Below are 20578 nucleotides of genomic sequence, written 5' to 3' on the forward strand. Positions count from 1 at the left end.
ACCCAGTAGGGAGTGTGCAGGAGGCAGCTGATCCATCTCATCGATGTTTATAACTCTCTATCCCTCTCCCTTCCTCTCTGTAAAAAATCGATAAAATATATTTTAAAGAAAAGATGGACAACACAGAAGGCTCAGGGGAGGGGACTGGAATGTTGTTGGCACCGAGTGTCTGACCTGGAAAACCTGATCTTGCTTGCTTGTCTAATGGCGGCCTCTGGGAGTCAGGAGGCTTGGGTTCCAGTCCCTGCTGGACCATTTTCTGTGCTCCCAATGGCTCTCCCTCTCCTGAGCCTCAGTCACTTCATCTACATGCAGGCAACCATTTCACAGGGTCACACCGCTGTAAGGAAACACGGACACTTCAGGCCAATGAGAGAAGTGCTGGTAAAGTGACAGGAAACTCAAGGGCTGGTGGAAACTGAAATGAACACGAGTTCAACAGAGTCTGAGGTTCAAACCCCAGACCATCCTGGGCTCAGGGCTCCGTGCTGCGATGCTCCTGGGTGCATTGTCGGTGTGAAGGTGCATCACAGCCCCGAGCCACAGAGCCCTCCCGGGTGAACACCCAGCCAGCACAGTCCCCATCCACACAGGCATGTGTCTTTGGTTTTATTATTACAAACACACCATGGCTCTGCCAAACCTGGGAAATCCTGGGCTCTGCGTGCTCTGCCCACCCTCTCTGATCTACCTGGACAGGGCCACACGGGAGTGTCCAAGCCACATTGTAGACTCGAGACATGTTTGACAGAGCAGTTCAACTCATAGCTTATAATGACGCCATTCCTCCAGCTGTGAAAGAGCTTTACAGAAACCGTGCCAGGACTCCCCCTTGAGGCTGGGTTGCTTGATGCATGTTTTGGGAGCTCCACAAACTTCGGGCCCCTTTTCCGGAGCAGTGGGCAAAGGCAGGAAATTCCACGTTTGGGACAGGTCCTTTCAGGGGTTGAATGTCAGGCAGTGACATCCAGGTCTCTCCATGTAGCGGGTTAACAGCCATGTGCAGAGAGAACAAAAATTGAAACGACATCTCTCTCCCTCCTCCCCCAACCCACCCAAGGCTCAGATCTCATTATGGTGCGGCCCATGTACATTGAAGTGTGATATTTGGTTTCAAAAACAATCAGTCTCTTTGGCAAACTGAGAGAAATTGGCAAGGAGCTGCATTCTTCCCGTGGTCCTCCGCATTAATGCTTCATCCTCTCTAATAACCGCTGGTAGACAGGGGCTGAAAGAGAGAAGTTTGAAAGGTGAGAAGGATGCGCACTTCCCCATGTCTGTCTAGCAGTGGTTCTCAACTTTCTGGCCCTTTAAATACAGTTCCTCATGTTGTGACCCAACCATAAAGTTATTTTCGTTGCTACTTCATAACTGTAATGTTGTTACTGTTATGAATCGTAATGTAAATATCTGATATGCAGGATGGTCTTAGGCGACCCCTGTGAAAGGGTCGTTCGACCACCAAAGGGGTTGCGACCCACAGGTTGGGAACTGCTGGTCTAGTGCTGCTGCCATACTCTCCTGCACACAGCAGGTGCTCCGTGGTGTGTGACACCTCCTGTCTTACTGAGGTTCTGAACTGGGATTTTCTACATCTCTCAGCTTGGACCACGTCCTCACCACAGGCTCCTGCCAAGCCCCTGTGCAATATCTCCAGGCTCCTAAAGCCAATCATTTACACCAGCCCTAAAAGGTGGGCACTCTCATTATCTCCATCTTATAGAGAAGGGAATTGAGTGTTCTGTGTCTGACCCTGAGGGCCAGGCTTGCTCTATGGCCCCATAGAAAGCAGATGGTAGGTATGGCCTGCTTGGGGGTAAGGCCTAAGCAAGTCAATGGGATCTCCAAACCCAGACCAGACTTACCTAGTTTCACAGAGGTGTGGGCAGCCTGAAAAACAAAACCAAACACAAGGTGTCAGGGTTTCTAGTGAAGGATATACCTGCACCTGCTCACGGCAGTGGCTTCACTCATTGCCACCCCTGCTCAGAACAAGTGCTGGGGATGAGGAAGAGGAAGGGGGACGTGGGACTGCTGGGCACTGGGAGCTCCTCAGTTGGCCTCAGCAGTCCTAAGTGATGTGCAAACTCCTGCCAAGTGGAGCCTGAAGTGAACATTCCTTAGCTGAGCTTCCACCGGGACCACAGCCTAAAGCTTGGGGAGCTGGGGCTGCACAGGGGGTGGTGCTCAGCAGTAGGAGCTCAGGACCAAGACCCCTTCCTGAGGGGCACTAGCACCTTCTTCCAGGAGGAAAGCGACACATTCCAGCAGCAGGCCTCTGGGTTAAGGACTACTTGCTGCAGACTCTTCTCTTGAGGTGCAAAACCTGTTAGGTAACCCACATTCCCAAGGGGCTTCATCTGACTTGAAGTAGCAAAGCAACCTGAGCAGGGCTCCAGGCCCTGGGCAAGGTTGGAAGCAGGATGAGGAGCACACAGAGAGTCAGAGAGGTCTGAGAGGGGGTGGGGCTAAGGCAAGGAAGGGAGGCTCCACACACAGAGCTGGTCCTGTATCCAGAACCCAAATCACAGTCCAGGAAGCCCCAGGATCACCGGAGAGGGGCCCTGTCATGGAAAACAGAAGAGTCACTAAAAGGCCCAGGCTGCCATCAGGTGAATCCTTGGAGAGATGGATCCTGGAGCTGTCTGTTCTCACAAGCAGAGGCTCTGAGGCCTTGGTGTGAAGGCCCGGGCTTTTGCCCACAAAGGAAGCAGGGGCTGCCTGGGTTCTTTCCCCTGAACTCCACATAGGCCAGAGCGAAGGATGCCCCAATGAGAGAGGGAAGAAGTTTCTAGAGAGCCCTGGGGCAGCAGCCACGGGAGAGAGGGGATCTGGAGAGCCCCTCCATGGTCCCAAGAAGAAGACCAAGGCTGCTCAGACCAGGGGCAAACCTAGCAGGCATCTTACCCTGGAAAATGCTGACGCCTGTTTGAAAATTTCAAGTGCAGAGTCTGCAAGTTCATCCCCTCGTTCCTGAGGTCTGTTGGCTGGGGATGAAAGAAAAGGCAGCTTTGGTGAGAGAAACTATTAGCATGTCATTCCTAACAGCCATGACTGAGGGGCACTGTTGGGCTCTCTGGCTCACATTTTCTAACGAATTTTCCCTTATAACTTTCATAAGGCATGACAGAATTCGGTTGTGGGGAGAGAGCACAGAGAAAGGTGTATGCACAAGTGAGGACGGAGGCTGGGCTCAAGTTCAGCTTTGCTGGAGGTAAAGAGAGCTGCCATGGGGCGCGATGCTGCAAGAACCACGCTCATAGCATCTATCTGCCTCTAACAAACAACTGGGCTGTGTCTGCATGGGCTAAGACAGCCAGGCAATTCAGCAAAGAGAGGTCTGTCCTTGTGTTACTTGGTATAACGTCATGGAAACAACAGTTCTAATTAGCTTTCCATTAGCCACAGTGATGCGTTCATGAAGACTCACTTTGCATGTGGCACCTTATTCCTATATTTGCTTAGGAGAGTTTTTCTGCCATTTCTATCGAACACCAACTGCTAGAGAAGGGCCCAGCTACAAACTGAGTGAGAATGAGGCCTTACCTGGAGGCTGCAGGACACTGGAGATGGCATAGACCACGCCATTGGTGGCCATGATGTCAGCTTCAGCAACAGGCTCCTTGTTGACGCTCACTACATTATTTTTCTGGGAGAAAAAGAGGCACCAGTTGTTGAATGTAGAGCATACTTATCTCATTCACTCAGCAAATGTTTACTGAGCACTTCTAGATGCCAGGTCCTGTGCTAAGTGTTGGGGACACTCTGGTGAAAGGAACAGGCCCTGCCGGCTACAGACCTTTGGTCTGGTGGAGTCATTCCAATCCCTTGTGTGACTCAGCACGTTATAATTTACAAAGTGCTCTTTTGTGTTCCCACTTCTCCCTCACGGCAGTGTATGGGGAGGAGGCAGATTTTACTGCCTCACTTAACAGAAGAGGAAACTGAGACTCAAGAGAGGCCAAGAGCCTCCTTTAAGCTCAGCTGGTGCGATGGATGGGACAGAAGCTAGGCCTCCTGTTCTGGGTAAAGGGCGCTTTCCACTCCTCCTTGATGCCCTACTTAGGATTTTCTCACAGGAAGCGCACCAGGGTAAATTTATCTTTGGCTTTCCTGAACGACGCACATATCAGACCCAAGGGGTCAAAGGGGGAACTGAAGCCTGTGACAGACAGGACCTGACACCCAAATCTAAGAGGTGAGAGAGTCTCAGGTGACCGGCATAAGTCAAACAAGTCATCCCTGCCTCCCTACATGCCTTCCATGCTCTGGAGGGAAACCAATGAGCAAAGGGATGGCTGGAGGTCAGGAGAGAGCAGGGAGCAGAGGCTGAGCCAGCTGCACACTGGAAGAGTGGGCCCTCCACAGGGGCTCAGTGGCAGCTCCAAAGTGGAATGTTTATCAACGTGCAGAATAAGGGAAGGCTCACAGATCAAGCATCAGAAGAAAAGCCTTTTGGGATGGTCTGGCTCATGGCACAAACCAGTGAGCCCTGGATTTGGGGGAAGGCGTGGGTTAGAGATCCATCTCTCAAGACATAAAAGTAATTGCCTATCATCTCCTTAAGGGAAGGAAGATCTCAGACCCTCTCCCAGATGCCAATCAGAAGCCTTATTCCCCTGCAAATGTGGAAGCTCTTGTTCATGTCTAACCACAGTCTCACTTGATTTCCCTGAAGACCCTTTTCTATTTCCTTTGGACAAAATGCACTCAGAGGTTCAAGATATATTTTAAAAACGGTGTGTGTGTCTCATGCCATTCCGGGGTGAGATGTGCCTGGAACCCTGGTGGAGGGCACAGCCAGCTTTTCAATTTTCAGACACTCACTGAGCTGACTTCCAGCTTGTCGCCCTGGAGGGACTTCAGCCGCACCAGGGCCTCGACGCCTCCGCTAACCAGGATTTCATCACCAATGTGGTATTTCAGGATGCTGGCAAGCTCCTTGGCGTTGCCTGCAGGTTTGTGGGAAAGAAAACAGAGTTAATCCCAAGGTTTGGTAACTGGTGAGGTGAAGAAAGGGGCAGAGGAGAAGATACAAACGGCCACTCCTGAGATGGAGAACTCCTGCCTGGCTGATAAACACTCACTGAGCACCACTGTGTGCTCAGCCCTCTGTCCCACCACCAGTGATCAGGGAACAAGACATGTCCGTGGCCATGCATCTCCCTGCACATGCTCTCTTGCTGCTGAGAAGGAGTTAATCCATACTCCTCTGTGAGCATGACTCATGTTCCCATGAGCTAAATATTTGCTTGGAAAGCCAGGGACCTTTCCAGCACCGGCATCTGGGACATTTCATCATCAGCGTGGCTCCCGATGGCTATAACACAGTAGTGAAATATTTACACATTCTGCTCTCAAAACGCATATTCTGAGACGGCTATTTCCTGAAGGGAGAACTTAAAAGAGTCAACAGCTGCAATCTGGAGGAGCTGTGGAGCCGATGAGGTCAGGGCCAAGGGGGGATTCCCGACACAGAATCTCCTCCTCACGTCCCAGCATTCCTTCCAGCCCACATCAGCTTCTCCACCAACTGGGGAAGCAAGATTGCTCATAAAGGTGCACAGGCATTTCCCCAAATTAAGTGTGGGAGGCAATTCTTCCAGCTGCCAGCTGCTCTCTCATCTCTATCAAGGCTGCCACTGATGCTCACATTACCAGCCAAATGGCTGGATTTCCCCAGGGCTTATGGATGGTTATTTCCAGCATCTTGGAACTGAGAACGGAGAAAGTTCTAAAGCATTTTGGAGAGTTAGCTGGGTTATCGACACATCCACATCAGTGCCGTGCAATGGAGCCACCGGTACCAAGTGATTTCCAAACATAGACAGTCTGCAGCTGGCATGAGCACTGCCAGCCCCCGAGGTGCAGGGCCCTAACACCCGGATTGACTGTTAACACCTGGCTGGGTCTCCATCCCCCAGGAGTGCTGGGGTCCAATCCTGCCCACGGGCCTGAGGGAGGGCGTGTTTGGGAAGCTTTGCCCTCGCCCCTCCTCTGCCCCCACACAGCTGAAAATGAACCGGAAGCTGAGCATGCTCAGGCCACCGGGGGATACTTCATTCCTGCTGGACAGAGAGAAGATGGAAGGTTTATGTTCAGAATGCACTTCTCCCCTCTTCTCAGGAACATACGTCAGCATCAGAGACCCAGGCATTCGTTTAGCAATAAAGAAAATTAAACAGGACACAAATTCAGCTCACAGCTGCCTGCAACCTGAACTTCCTATTCTGTTCCAGAGCAGGAAGGGAGGTGTGGACTATGTGGGCCTGAAGGTTTGGCCAAGGTCCTTCCTCCCCAGGCCCACTTCTCTGCAATGGGTGGAAGTGTCTCTTACGGGCATGCGTCAGAACTCAACGCTGCCACTCCGTCCTACTTCCCCACCATCATAGCCGTTACTGTATGCCCAACATGTGGGGAATACCTCACTTAATCCTCACAACAAGGAACTCTTACCTCCCTCATTTTTCTAATGTGAAAACTGAGGCTCAGAGAGGTTAAGCAACTTGCCAGAGGTCACTCAGCTAGTAAATACCAGAGCCAGGATTTGAACTTGCTTTCAGGTAGTCTGGGAGCCCAAGCTCTTGACCACTAGGTTTCTCCTCAAACATCTTCAGCTACATTTCTCAGGGCTGTGAGTAGCTTCTCAGTCAAGCTTTCATCCCGAGGAGGGTGTGATGCAGGTAAAAGGCTTCATTATCACTATTCTCATAGGTCCCAAATGGAAGCCATGTCTTGATGACTGGCCTGGTAGTTACCCACCCTGAGGTCCTTTCTGCTCTTCTCTGCCTTGTTTGGTGCCCGGAAGGCTGACAGCTATGAAATGTGACTTCCGGGCTCCCTCCTTCCCCCTCCTGTAACCAGCTGACTGGCAACAGTGGGCATGGGGGGTGGTGGCCTGAGGCACGTAGTGGTTCTGACAGCAGCTATACTGTGACTCTGGCCACTGTCTTGTGTCCCTCATACAGCTCTCCTGTCCTGCCTGCTCCCCACCCCCAGGCCTGCCATGGTTGTTAGTCCCTGGGTGCCATCACCCTTCGCTAGATCCTTAATCCTGTCCACAATTCTGCCAATAGCCTCTCATTAAATTTCTTTCAGTCAAACCCTTCGTAACATGCCAACTCTTTCTTGCTGGGACCCTGACTGATAGAGCTACTTTAGAAAAGCCGATCAATGTACATAGTTGGTCTTTACCCAAGAGTTTGTTCAGTTCTCCTGGCGGCATGGCTTGGAAGGCCTCATCGGTGGGAGCAAAGACTGTGTAGACCCCTTCCCGGTTGAGCGTCTCCGTCAGCCCTGCAGACTGGATGGCGGCTACCAGCATTCTGTGGACACATGCACAGAACCCGTCACTTTCCCACATATACCCCGCCACTGCGGGCAGGTGGAGCCCGGAGCAGTGGGATTCACCCTCCACCCCTTATAAAAAAGGGACGATTCAGTCTGTCTCTTCTCTCCTGAATGCTAAGCTCAGTTCAATGGCCAGAGTCAAAGGCCAGAGTGGGAAGGAGGGAGAGGCCAGTCACATGGCTGACCACTGACCCAGAGACTGGCTGAGCCATTGGACCCTGGGGATGTGATTCTGGGGAGGGTGCCCAGGCTCTTGTGCAGGCGGCTGAACTCAGTGACAGGACACATTCACTGTCACAGCACCTAGTGGTGAGTGAGGAAGTCAGAAATGGAGAAAACCAGCAAGAAGAGTGGCACAGGGAGCCTGAGAAGGAGTGGCAAGAAGTCTGCAATGCAGGTGGTAGATACCACACAGAGGGAGGCTCACATACATTCAAAACCAGGTGCTCAGCTTACTGGGGACTTTGGATTGAGAACACCATGTCTTCCTTGCACTTTAATAATAAAAAATGCGGTCCCTCCCTGTCCTCCATGGATGGGAGGTTACACTCCCTTTTTCTCAACTTAGGCTTTGAAGGTCACCCTGATCTTTTCCACATCCCAAGCCTGGATGGTCACACCAGCGTGTCACTAATGTCCATTGACCCCCAGAGGGTGTGTGTGTGTGTGTGGGGGGAGCTTGACAAATTGCAGCCGTCCAGAGTCTTCCCCAGCATGACCACTTGGCAGAAGCCCCGCCTGGGATGTGGCTGGTTACCTGAAGCGATTGTCCCCCTTCAGGACGTCCATGACAGTCCCCATTGGGGGGGTCAGCACCCGGTCCATGGTGAACAGGGTCCCGTACCTTCCCCTCTTGTCATGGGCGGCGATACAGCTGTTCTCGATGCACAGGCTCTGTGCAAAGGGGACAGAGAGAGGGTACGTTATCCCCCAAGCAGAAGCCCCCTGACTTGTGCTGATGGCCTCATCCACAAACATCAATGAATATATATTGGGGTGGGTTTTCAAGACTAGGATAAAATGATGTATTTTCTCCAGGAAAGAAAAACATAAAAATGGTGTTCCTTAAGGAAAGAGGGCCATAGATGCTCCAATGAAGTTACACAGAGGCCCTGTAATGAGAATACCATGTTACTTGAGGTCCATCAACAATGATCAATTAAATAGGTCAAGTCTACTGATTTATTTATTGAACAGATGTCAACAATCTTTGGTCCAATGGTGCTGGCTGGTCTCCAGCAAGAGCTGTGCTGTGTTGTGCTTCCTGCCTGCTAGTCCAGGGTAACAGTTGGGTTTGAAGAGAGAGAAGAGATAGGAGAAGAGAGAAGAGAACCTTTGGACCAAGGAGGGCTGTGCCTCAGTCCAGGGGGCTTCTCTTCACATAAGCTAAGGAGTCAGACCTCCATCCTTCCACCCTTTGTTCATCCCTCTGTGTTCAAGGTGGACTCTGCCTCCCTAGCCAGGTCAGACAGGTGTGTGGCTTATTCCCAAAGGCCTCCAGAAAAAGAGATTCTAATCCTTCTGCAAAATCTCATTTGACCCTTGATATTATATATGTTGTGCAGAAATTCCTTCCTTCCTTATCAGAAGCCAGTTCACAGCAAGCTCCTAGTTATTGAGAACTTTTTTGTTTTGTAAACACTAATACAGCTTCTTTTTTTTAGAGCTGAGATAAAGGAGGACCCAGAACTTACATTACGATAAACAAAAACTCTCAGTTTTTTGCCGCCCAAAGTGTCCAGGGTCTGTCCGTGGTACAGATACTTGGAGGCCAGCTGATCTTTAACCATGTGGTTCCGAAGCAAGCTCTTCATTCGGGCATCAACGCGGGGGCTTCCATCTGTAAGAGGAGGCACGGTCAGGGCCAGGGCCAGGCCCAGAAAGGAAGGGCAGAGAGACAAATGTGGTGGAGAGCCTGGCTGTCCTTGACTTTGGAAATGGAGATTGAGAAATCAAGTGAGGCTGCAATATTCCTTAACATCCTGCACCTTCTGGGAATTACAAAAACACAAGAAAGTCCAGATAACTGAGGGGGTTGGAGTTTTGCCCGAAGAGGGAGGGGAATGCACGGACACAACTTGGCCCCCATCTCCGCCTTCCCTGAGGCCAGGACTCAGCTGTCTCCTCACTGACTGCCCGACAAGCACATTGGCATTGATCCTGTCAATAAAAAGGCCGGGGAGTGCTCTGCTCCCCAGACAGATGCAAACTCTTGAATTCCGAGGACCAGAGCCCCAAATGCATTCTCTGCTCTGCCAAAGGAAATAGCAGAGGCCCTGAAGTTCCTGGTGAAGTCACATCTGCTTTCGGTTGAGCTGGGCGGGAGCGCTCACGCTCCACAGGGTGTTGTAAATCAGGGAGGTGACAGCGGTGGGGCAGCTGCCCCCAGTGACACCCCCACAGGGATGCCTTCCTTACATTACCTTTGAAGACAGAATTCAGGGGGGCCAGGAGAGTCAGCTGCTCATTTCCAGAGAGGTGGGTGCTGAGGCCCGCTTGTTTGAAAAGGTCAATGGCGGTAGAAACATCGGACTCTGCAGCCAACTCCAACAGTGTCTTGGCTACAGGAAGGAGAAAGTGGGTTCAAAAGTTAAAAGTGCTGTTTTCATTTATCATTCGTTCACCCAAGAGCATGACATCCATCAGCAGGAATGTCACCCCGTGAGTCAACAACGCCTCTAAACGCTGCTGGGGCAGTGCAGGCTCATGTCATCAGGAGACGGTCACCCAGAAAATCTCACTGGTCGGGGAAGTGAGGTGAGGTTCAGAGGGGCAGAGGTCTGCCACTGTCCCACCTTTGGGCAGGGCACTAACTCGAGGGACACAGGCGTCATTGTCTGTTCTGAACAGCAGATAATGCCAATAACCACACCCATGGAAAGAGTTTTCTGCTGGTTTGGTTTTTCATCTGAAAATTCTTCACTCATGCGTAGTAGCCCTTCCTGAAATTCCAGAACGGGGCTAGGACGCTGCATGAAACCCAAGCCAAAGTCCATTCGGTCATTTCTCCTGGGGTCACTGACCCGGGGGTGCGTGGGCACTACTGAGAAAGCCATTGCCCTCTGTGCCAACCAGAGCTTCTGAAAGGCTCCTGTGGTTGAGTCGCTCCCTCCCCAGACTTCAATGGCTCGCCACTACCTCCAAGATAACGTTTGGACTCCCAGGCCTGCAGCTCAGGTTCTCCATAATGTGGCCGCAACCTACCAGGTGCCCAGGCCTTTTCTCCTGAGAGGCTGTGAGCTGGGTACAGGTAGGGAATCGGCCCCAAAGATCCCCAAATTCCCCCGGATCTGCCACCATGGATGGCAGAGGGGACAGTGGGCCTGGTGGGACCAAGGCCCACAGAGGCCTGCTTACCTGAATCTGGGATGAGCAGCTCGTCAATGTAGTGGATCACGCCGTTGGTGGCCAGGATGTCTTTGTTGGAGATGATGGCCTTCCCGTTGATGGTGAGCATGTCCCCACTGCAGCCCACGTCCAACGTCGTGCCCTGCAGGGTCTCCACGGACAGCCCCGCAACAATGGCTTCGGCACACATGGCTGATTTCATGATGTGGTTGTTCAGCAGGTCTGGGGGCAAACAACACAGGAGGTTCAGGGCCACTCCAGGTGACCTCAGCGGCCGGTTCACAGCCTGCCCAGGGCTGTGAGGATTTTGTTCTCTCAGATGCCAACCTTTAGACAAGGGTGGGGCACTGCATGGCCCGGATCTTCCTCTCCTGCCTGCTGTCCCTTTAAAACTAGCCGGGGCTCTGTGGTCAGACTGCCTGAATTTGAATCCCAGCTCGGCCACTTACCAGCTGTGGGGCCAGGCAAGTCATTTAGCCTTTTAGAGTCTCAACTTCCTCAGCCTTAGCACAGCACTCAGCTCCTAGGGCTGGTGTACGGAGGACATGGAACTCTGAACGTGAGGCACCCAGCATAGTGCCTGACAGAGCAAATGCCCAAAACATGTTAGTGATTCGCTTATTAACACTTGAACTTCTGGGTAAATTCTCATATTAGTACCTGAACTTCAGGGTAAATTCTCGCTGATCATTTGGGCCTTTAACTCTCTCTGAGTCTGGCCTGGACCCCAGCTCTGCCTCCCTCCTAAGTTAGTACCTGAACTTCAAGGATAGGGGAAAACTCAAATGAGTTTACACTGGGACTTTTTATCTTCTGACTTTAATAAAAATGTAAAACGTGGTCGGAAGATGGAAACTGTAGTCAATGAGGTTATGCATGATTTGTACATTTTATTTGCTGTTGTATGTTTTACTCAAAGGTCTACTACTTGTCCAAGTGCTGCCTTAGGGACCAGACCTGGGCTGGAGCAGACGAGGGGGACGCGGCCAGCCCCAGCCAGGCAGAGCAGGTTCTGGGAGGCCGCTCACCAAAGTTGCCAAGGCCCTTTGTCTTACGTTCCCACCGCAGAGGCAAGTTTCAGTTTGTCCTGAGTGTGGGAACCAAAACCGCGCTGTCATGGTCAAGAGGAAGCTCTGAGGCCTGCAGAGCCACAAGGGCCTGCAAAACCAGGGCTGACCCAATTCAGCCGGCTGGCGTTAGAAACAATGGCAAGATGGCTATGGGAATGGGGCCTTGGGGATTTAGCTTCTCAGGGACGAAGGCAGGGGTGGGGTAGGAGTGACCTGCCAGGGCCACTCGTGGGGCGAGCAGAGCCAGTCTCCAAACGGGGCACACCAGCCTGGGGCTGCTTCTCGCCTGTCTGCCAACCCACTAATAACAACAGGACACTGTGGGCCTTCCAGCTGCCAGTCAAACCCCCACAGAGGGCTCTTGTTTTGAGCAAGCGGGTTACCGTTGGGAAAGGCAGATGTGCATACAGTAAACATCAGGGGTGTTTTTTCCTCACTTTATGCTGAGATGCATCCACATCTCACCTCCTCCAGGAAGCCTTCCAGACCCCCGAGGCTGCATGTGCCCACCCATGTCTTGCTCTCATGGTGAGTATCTCTGTGACTGTGACCTTTTTAAGCCTGTCATCCCCACTGGGCTTAAACTTCCTTGAAGGTAAAGGCTATATCGTGTTCACTTTTGTGGCCCAAATCCTGGCTCAGGCCAGACACATAAAGGCAGCACAATATCTGGACACAGTAGATCCCCATCTGTGCTTTCAGCAGTGTGCCCGTTCCTGTCCCTGCATGGCTGCAAGGAGAACCTTTTGCATTTATAGGTTGTCAGAAATGCATCAGACATTGTATATAGTACATTTCAAAGGTGGGTTTGAATAGATTCAAAAGAAATGAAGTTATCCCTGGGTTATATCTGGGAGGAATAAGTGTGCCTGGGATACACAGGGGACTGGAGGCCTACTCCCTTTGCAGGGGCCTCAGGGATCACCAGGCAGCAGCTCAGTGGTCTTGGAGCTGAAGGGGGCACAGAGCCTGGCCTCCCCTCCTAATCTCCTCACATGCTTGTTCCTTCCCTCTCCTCCAGCAATAATTAATACACTCCTAACATACAGCTCACTGAGAAGGTGAGGAAGGAGCTGGCAATGAAGAGTCAAGGGTCAACTGTTACTGGTTTTTAACTATCATTCTCGATTATCCGTGACCCCCCTGGCCAGACATAGGAAGAGTTCAAGGGTCAGCATGATGAGTCCATTTCAAGGATGCCAGGACCTGCCACACCCTCTCAATATCACCAAGTTGCTGCCCACCTGGCAGCCTTGTTCTGACTTTGATTATTTGGGCCTTTAACTCTCCTTGAGTCTGTCCTGGACCTCCAACTCTGCCTCCCTCCTCAGCCCAACTGCGTCCCTAGGCAAAGGCTGCCAGATTCCATATGTGCCCCTCTGGCCAGGGCTCTGCTCTGGCCTCTGCAGAGATAGGGCTGGTTGGGAGCAATGAGACAGGATGGTAGACGGCATGTCCCTCTTGGATGAGAGCAGGCCTTGGGATCAGTATGGCTGCTCCCATGAGGTGACAACTTGAACTGAGGGTGCTCACCTCTCAGGGCCTCTGGGTCACCCAGGATCCGGTTCAAGGTCGCAGCAGGAATCTTCTCGAAGGCCTCATTGGTGGGGGCCAAGAGTGTGAACTGGCCATCACCTTCGAGCAGGGTGTTGAGCCCCGATGCAGCCACGGCAGCCTGTGGGGAAGGGAGGGAATGGAGCGTTCCCTGAAGTCTTGGGGAATATCTGCAGACCAGAGACACACACAGCCTTGCCAGTCCTCCCTCAGAGCCCAAGATGAAAAGGAAGGCCAAACCAAAGCTCACTTCCTACCATGGCCTCGGGGAGCTTGCCCAGCCTGAACCCCAGCCACTCTGGCCATGTCTCAGTTACTTTGTGTGCCTTCTCCCTTCCTACCTCCAGCCCGGGCCCTGCCCTTCCTTCTTAGCTTTCTGTGACTACTATTCCTTCTTTAGGTCCTAACTAAAATGCCATTTCTCTAAGTAGTCAATGTGACATCGCCTCCCACCCCACCTCATCCTGCTGTTGCGCCCGATGAGAATGAATCTGTTACACATACCTGCACAGCTTGCTGTCCTCCTCATGTTTTAATTCCATAGTTATTGGAAATAATTATTGTGTGAGCCCCGTGAGTGTAAGGATCAGAGCAGCCAGAATGGCTTCCTACCCTCTCAGGATGAAGCTACACTCCTCTGCCAGGTCTGCAAGGCCTTGAAGGAGTTGCCCCTGCTGACCTGGCCACGCCCCCTCGCCTTGTGGTTACCTAGTTGTCTTTACTTTGGCCCCACTGGCCTCCTGCTTGCCTTTATATGTTTACTTCTGCCCTCCCCTCTGCCCGCTGTGCTTTTGAAGCTGTTTTCTTTCCCTCTCTCTTTATTTTTGTTTTTATTGATTTTAGAGAGGGAGAGGGAAAGAAACATCAATGTGAGAGAGAAACATTGATTGGCCTCCTCCTGCATGCACTCCAACCAGGGATCAGGGAATTGAGCCTGCAGCTTGGGCATGTGACCTGACTGGGAATCAAACCGGTGCCCTTTCAGTGCACGGGATGATGCTCAACCAACTGAGCCACACCGGCCAGGGCTGAACTGCGTTTTGGATAACTGGCCATTCTCATCCTTCAGGCCTCAACTGAAAAGTCACCTCTTCCAGAGAGACCTTTCCTGGCCATCCAGTCCCAACCAGCCTCCTCTGCTCACCACTTACTGACCACACGCTTCGCACAATCTGTGGAAACCTTGTGTGCTTCTTGTCTGTCTCCCCAGAAAGGCTATACATGTCACTGAGGACAGAAATGTGTGTCTTGTTCACCTCTCTACCCTTGGCACACAGAGCAATGCCTGGGAAGTAGCAGGTGCTTAACTAAGTATGTGTTTGCAGAAGGAAAAATGGGTGTTAGGAAGAAGCAAGGAAGGGATATTTGCCAAACATAAACAGTAAGAGGAGATCACTAGGTGGGGATCAATTGATGTTAATCAAAAGATGTTCCCCTCCCCCACCAAATGTGCTTCCCACTCGGTGGGAACATCATTCCCGTGCAGACTCCTGACCTCTGAGTGACCCGGAAGGAAAGCAGGGGAAGAGCTTAGACAGCAGGGCCCGCAGGGCCCTCCAGAGCCACTTCCTGAGGCCACCCCGGTGCAGCAGGGCCTGGGGTGTTTGTTTGTGTTGGAGATCTCCAGGGGAGGAGCCACCCCACTCCCACCCCATGTCCGTTGTGGTCAGGAAGTTCTCCTTGAATCAGGGCAAAAACCCTGACGGGGCAGCCTGTGTTCACTTCCTTTGAGCAGTGTTGCCAAGAGGAACGCCTGCTCACCACTCCAGTTGTAAGACAAATGCCTTCTGGGCAGTGGGGAAGGACAGGATTCCGTGGCCCCTTCCTGCTGGCCTGGGCTCCAAGGAAACATGGGTATGGCTGGAGCAGGGCTCCATGGTGGGGACATGTGGTCAAGAAGATCATGCAGCCTGACAGGCCATTTATTCTAGACCTACAGGTGGGAACCATCACCTGGAAGGAAGAATCCTCCCCCTCTGCAACCCTGGCAGCTCAGAGAACCCTGTCCTGCTGTGGCCACAAACCACTTGAACTTCCCGGGGGAGTTAAGGAAAGGAAGGCTTTACAAAGGAGAAGACAGGCTGGGGGAATTGACAGCAGGCAGTTATGATGTTTCCAGTGGCCAAATTAGGGGATCTAATTAGGGGATTCTCCATGTTCATGGTGTTTAGAACTTACTCCATGTCCCTACATGCCCATGAACATGGAGATGCCCCTGCTCCTCCCACTGCCTCTTGGGGCCCTCTCCCAGGGCAGTCCCTCACCCGAAGGGTCTCGAAGGTGTCCTCGATCTCGATGATCTGCTGGATGTTGTTACTGATGGTGGAGATGACCCTATCAATGAGGTGCACCACACCGTTGGTTGCATGGTGGTCAGCCTTCAGCAGCCGGGCACAGTTGACGGTCACGATCTGCCCAGAGAAGGAGTGAGGATGAGCAGTTAACACATCAGAGGCACAGTCTCGAAGCCCCAGCCAGGGAAGACACAGCACAGGATGGTGTTCCACAAGCTGTGGAACCAGAGGTCCGAGGAAAAGCAGGTGCAGGGGGCAGAGGGTTACCTGCAGCTACGTCACCTGTGGGACCAAACCTCAGAAACCAGACCCCGCGTGGACCAGGAGTGAGCTCAGTGTGGGCACAAGGCAATCTGTGTAACGGGGATGCCCTACCCCATTGGGATAGTGGTGAATCTTAATGTCCGAGTTCTGGTACATGGAGGTGAGGGCCATGCCGTGTTTCAGCTCGTCCGTCAGGACCCGTCTGTTCACCATGTGGTAGCGAAGGGCGTTGAGCAGCTCGATGTTGACATTGCTCACCAGGGAGTCCAGCACTTCCTAGAAGGTCAGTGTGACAGTTAGGGGGCTGCAGACCCCATGTTCAAGAGATGGGTCATTGCTATCCTGGCAAAGATGCTCTGAAGCCCCAATGACCCAGGCCTCCATTCTGACAAGGACCCCTCCTCAGAGAACACTGAGGTCTGTCTGTCCAATTGGCAGCAACCTGGTGAGGTATATTTTAGCTCAAGTTCCTTGGCTTTGTCTGAGGGTTAAGGGAAAAGCTTCCTGAAATCACTACAGAAGCTTGTCCTTCATGCCCACCAGCCCACCCCTCTGGGGAGTAAGGCAGCCCCAGTAAGAGTCCCCTGGGCAGAGGAGGTCGTCTCACAGCTGATAAGGAAGCCCACGCCTCGTTGCTGGGGGCAAAGATGGTGAAGCTGCCGGGCCCTTCCATCTCGGGCCTCAGTTTCTCTGTGCGGTCCGTGTACAGCTGAGTGGTGGTCGATCCAACGACTCCCAGCGTCTCGTAAAGGTTGGAGAGTGGTAGGGCTGCAGGGGCAGAGGACAGAGGAGAGATGGGCCTGTGAGGCCACCCCCACCTGACCACACCTTCCCTGTCCATAGAGGACGCACATCTGCAGGAGTGTGTGGGCAGGCCTGCAGCCAGCCTACCGGCGGCGGCGGTGGTGGTGGTGGGGTGGGGGGTTGAAGCTTGTCCCATGCTTCTTAAAATAACCGGGTCAAATGCTTCCCTACTTGAACTCAACCAATTGGTAATTTTTGATCATTTTAACCGCAGCAGAACAAAAGCAAAGCTTTAGTTCACAGACGTTTAGATAATACAGGCAGGAATACCGGTGCGCCAGAAATAGATATCCTAATTACAAACTAGTCTGACAGATTTATCTAGTTGTTGGAACTGGTTCCCAGAATGAAAGAACTTTGCAAGTCTTTGAGGTGCTTTGTGTATTCACAAGTAGCTTAGGAGGGCCTTCGCCTCACACAGTGAGCGTCATGTTCCTTTTACAGCTAAGGCTGGAGGTTGAGCTGCCCTTCTGAGGCCATGCTCCTTTCCCATTCCATATTTCCCACCTGTCCTTCCACTCAGGGCAGGAACACCCGGGCCCAGACCATGCCAATCACACCGCCCTCGTGATATTGGCACCAACCAAACTGTCCCCTTCCTTTTAAGTCTGTCTCACATTCTCAACTAATAAAATAGCACATATTTCAAAGCTTAAAAAAAAAATCTCTGTATTATCCCTGGTGTGTATGGATCTAAAAGGAAGGCTCTGATGAAATTCACAGGTGCCACGCAGTCCTTGGCCTCATGTAGCCATTCGTGGCACCTTTGTTGACTGTGGGTAGGCCCACCTGGCCTGCCACTCTCCTCCCTACAGAACTCCGATGGGCCAAGTTTCCACAGAGCGAGGTGGAGGTGACTTGGCGTTCCCAGCCCAGCCGGGGACCATGCCTGTCCCATCTGCTCTCTAGCAGGGCTGCTCAGAAGCGCTGACTGTGTTTAGAATCACTCCCAGCCACAGCCATCAAGGCCAGGAGCCTGAGAAGAGCACGGACAGGTCAGAACTGGAGTCTGTTCCACCCCCTTGGGGGTCAGCTCAGATAGGAAGGAACAGTAGGAAACTCAGTTTCCAGCTTCCACCTTCTGGCCCTCGTGGCGCCTAGAGGCCAGAGAGCACATGGGGGGCGGGGGGGGGGGGGGGGGGGGCGGGAAGACCACAGAGCTCATCCCCCTCCGCCCCCCACTCAGGCTCTGCTGCCTCCATCTGCACTAACAGGCAAGGCCTGGCTTAATCACCTGCTGGGCAGCCCTTCTCTCCCGGGACCTTTTCATATCCAGGACAGCACTCGTAGCTGATGACTCTGCAATGAGACACACAAATGCAGTATTAGCAGGGCTTCCCTCCTCCTCACAGGCCAACAGTCCTCTCTCCTGGAAGAATGGCCTCCGCCAACGAGGAAGGGAAATGGCGCGTAAACATCCTGCTCACGGAGGAATTGTTCACTGTCATGTCTGTGCCTTTCATGGGCAAGGAGCTGGTCACTCCTCCTCGGCTTTGCAGAATATTCCCAACGGCACCGTCGCCGAAGGAAATCCACCACCTGGGAATGGTCAGGGGACTGTGGCAGCACATTCAACAGTGGGATTCGAACAACATACCAAGAGCTTATACCTCCATTGTAATTCCTGGGGACCCGGCAGTTCCTGAGAGGCCGCAGGGAGGAGCAGAAAGAGCCCTGGACCTCCCCAGGCAGCCCCGCCTCGTCTCTGGGACTCAGTTTCCTCATCTGTGAAACTATGTGCGTTTCGTGTGATGGTCGTTGGATTAAATCTCTCACGGCCTTCTAGCTCCCCATTTAATAACCAAAAGGATATTGTTCTCAGTTTTAACAATCAAACTTTAAAACTTTAAAAGTTATAAAAACAAAGCTCCTGTTATCAAGATGCTTTAAAAAAATTTTTAAATTAAAAACCAAATTATAATCAAGGAAAACATTTATATGGTTTCAAATGGAAAATATGCAAAGTGTTCCCCACCCGCCCTGATCCCTCGACAATCCCATCAACCTTCCAGGAGGCGAGCAATATTGCCAGTTTGCAAGACTCCTTGTATGTGGAGAAACAAGACTGGCAGTATCCAGTTTTAAATGTTGAAATCATTTGGCAGAGAAACTTAAAACTTTCTAATTCAGACCAGTCCATCTTGGAATATTTACGTCCTTCCTGAGGTCTGAAACAGAGCTTCAGCTAACCCGGTATTCTGGGGAAGCCCCAAGAATTTCAAATATCATTGCAAGGAAATCGCTGTTCTAAAAGCCTACACCTGAAAGACTTGCTTCACATCAAATCCCCAAGTGCTGCCTAAGGCCACCCCTGCACTGGCAGTGTGGGCACAGCCCCTCCTGGGCAGTCTGGAACTAGAGGCAAACAGCCATGTCCTGCCCCTCCCTTGGGGACAGTAGAGGACTCAGACTGGATTTTCCACAGAACAGCTCACCACTCTCTCAGGGGCTGTTTTATGACATCAGCAGAAGAGAAGCAGGCAGATCGGAAAGAAACAGGGCTTGCAGTGGGGGCCGGCGTTTTCAATGAGCCCATACATTCTGCTCTGATTAATCCACTGGAGTCATCTCAGGGAAGCCCTGGTGAGTCATGTTCATCTGTTATCCAAGGTGGTGTTCCAGAGACGGACTGGCTAGGATTCTCAGGCTGCTGGGGAGCTATAGGCGTCATTGGCCAGAAATGCTCCCCGCCACCCCCCAGGGTACGGCTGAGGTGACAAGCCATGCACTTTCTTCTTTGTCCTGTTCTCTCCATCTTCCCGCCTTTCTCCTCTCCCTTTTCTCTGGCCCTCCTCCCATCCTGTTCCTTTCTAATCTGTCATCCCTATACTTATAAGGCCAACCAGGCTGGTGGTCTCATGACAGCTTGATCGATCCACAATTTTATCTTTAAAACCTAAAGTAAAATTTGATTAATACTCAATCTCTCAAAGACAGTGTGGTTTAATAGAATAAGTACAAGAATTAGAAGACTTGTGTGATCCATCAGTAACTAGCAAGATGACACCAAAAGTCCATTCTCTCTCAGTTTCAGTTTCCTGATCTATAAAATGGGATGAAGTTAAACTGGATGATCTCTAAGGTTCCTCACAATTTCACATTCACAATTCTAGTCAATGGGATTATTTCTAGGGGGAAGAGGAACTCTATTTCAAAGAAAGAGAGGTCCAGCTTCTCCCAGCTAACCCTAGGGAGAGCTCCAAGCCTTGAGCCCACAGGACCAGGGGACACCCATGCATGGGATCCCCGGTTTTCTGTGATAAATACCAGGGTTCTCTTCTGGGGTATGGGGTTAGGGTTAGGCCAAGTCCCCCAAAATTTACTTCCTTCCAAAAGTGCCTGGGTAACATTCCATGAAGTTGGAAAAGCACGACTGGAGAATGAATCTTCTCCTCAAAGCCTTCCTTATTTCTGGGACCCTTGTACACGCTCCATGCCTTGGAGCCCAGCCACGCTGGCCCTGGTAAGCCATGTGACTCACCAATGACTCTTCTTCTAGGGTGTTAGCACCTGAGTTCCATCCCAAAAAACCACAAGAGAGCTCAACAGCTCAGGTGACTTCATCAGGAATTCACTGAGGACAAAAGAAAACCCACTCCCCAGTGTAAACTGGGTCCTGTGGCCAAGTGTGAGTGCGGGTGGGGAAAATGGTGAGAACAGGAGATACGGGGCTGGGGAGGAGGGACGGATCTAAGCTGAAAAGTCTCAGCGTGCAGAAAGATAGATGGAATCAGAAAGCTGCAAGGACTCTGAGGCACAAAGGGGTTTCCCAAGATCACAGCTGGGGAGCAGCATCTACGACTCCTCAAATTGCATCAAATCCAATTCCTTTCCCATTGCTCTTGACAATGCACATATTTGGGGGAAAGCTGACTGATTTGGAAAGTTTGACAC

General features: G+C 51.8%; 1 protein-coding gene across 1 annotated transcript in view; it reads right to left on the minus strand.

The window, feature by feature from the left end:
• Positions 1-595: 595 nt before the first annotated feature.
• TGFBI (transforming growth factor beta induced) overlaps positions 596-20578 on the minus strand; it is a 32650-nt gene continuing 12667 nt past the window's right edge. Inside the window, exons 3-17 of the mRNA XM_070414951.1 lie at positions 17919-17983; positions 16488-16648; positions 15992-16156; positions 15587-15733; positions 13302-13443; positions 10708-10920; positions 9774-9911; positions 9045-9190; positions 8108-8244; positions 7195-7325; positions 4828-4952; positions 3547-3649; positions 2908-2987; positions 1866-1890; positions 596-1228 (exon numbers count right to left, since the gene is read on the minus strand). Of these exons, the coding sequence (XP_070271052.1) occupies positions 1188-1228; positions 1866-1890; positions 2908-2987; positions 3547-3649; positions 4828-4952; positions 7195-7325; positions 8108-8244; positions 9045-9190; positions 9774-9911; positions 10708-10920; positions 13302-13443; positions 15587-15733; positions 15992-16156; positions 16488-16648; positions 17919-17983 (1819 nt within the window). The 3' untranslated portion in view covers positions 596-1187. The remainder of the gene's footprint in view (positions 1229-1865; positions 1891-2907; positions 2988-3546; positions 3650-4827; positions 4953-7194; positions 7326-8107; positions 8245-9044; positions 9191-9773; positions 9912-10707; positions 10921-13301; positions 13444-15586; positions 15734-15991; positions 16157-16487; positions 16649-17918; positions 17984-20578) is intronic.

This window comes from Myotis yumanensis, unplaced genomic scaffold, assembly GCF_028538775.1.
Source record: "Myotis yumanensis isolate MYYU_CA2020_CCGP unplaced genomic scaffold, mMyoYum1.0.hap1 SCAF_5, whole genome shotgun sequence".
Classification (NCBI taxonomy): Eukaryota; Metazoa; Chordata; class Mammalia; order Chiroptera; family Vespertilionidae; genus Myotis; species Myotis yumanensis.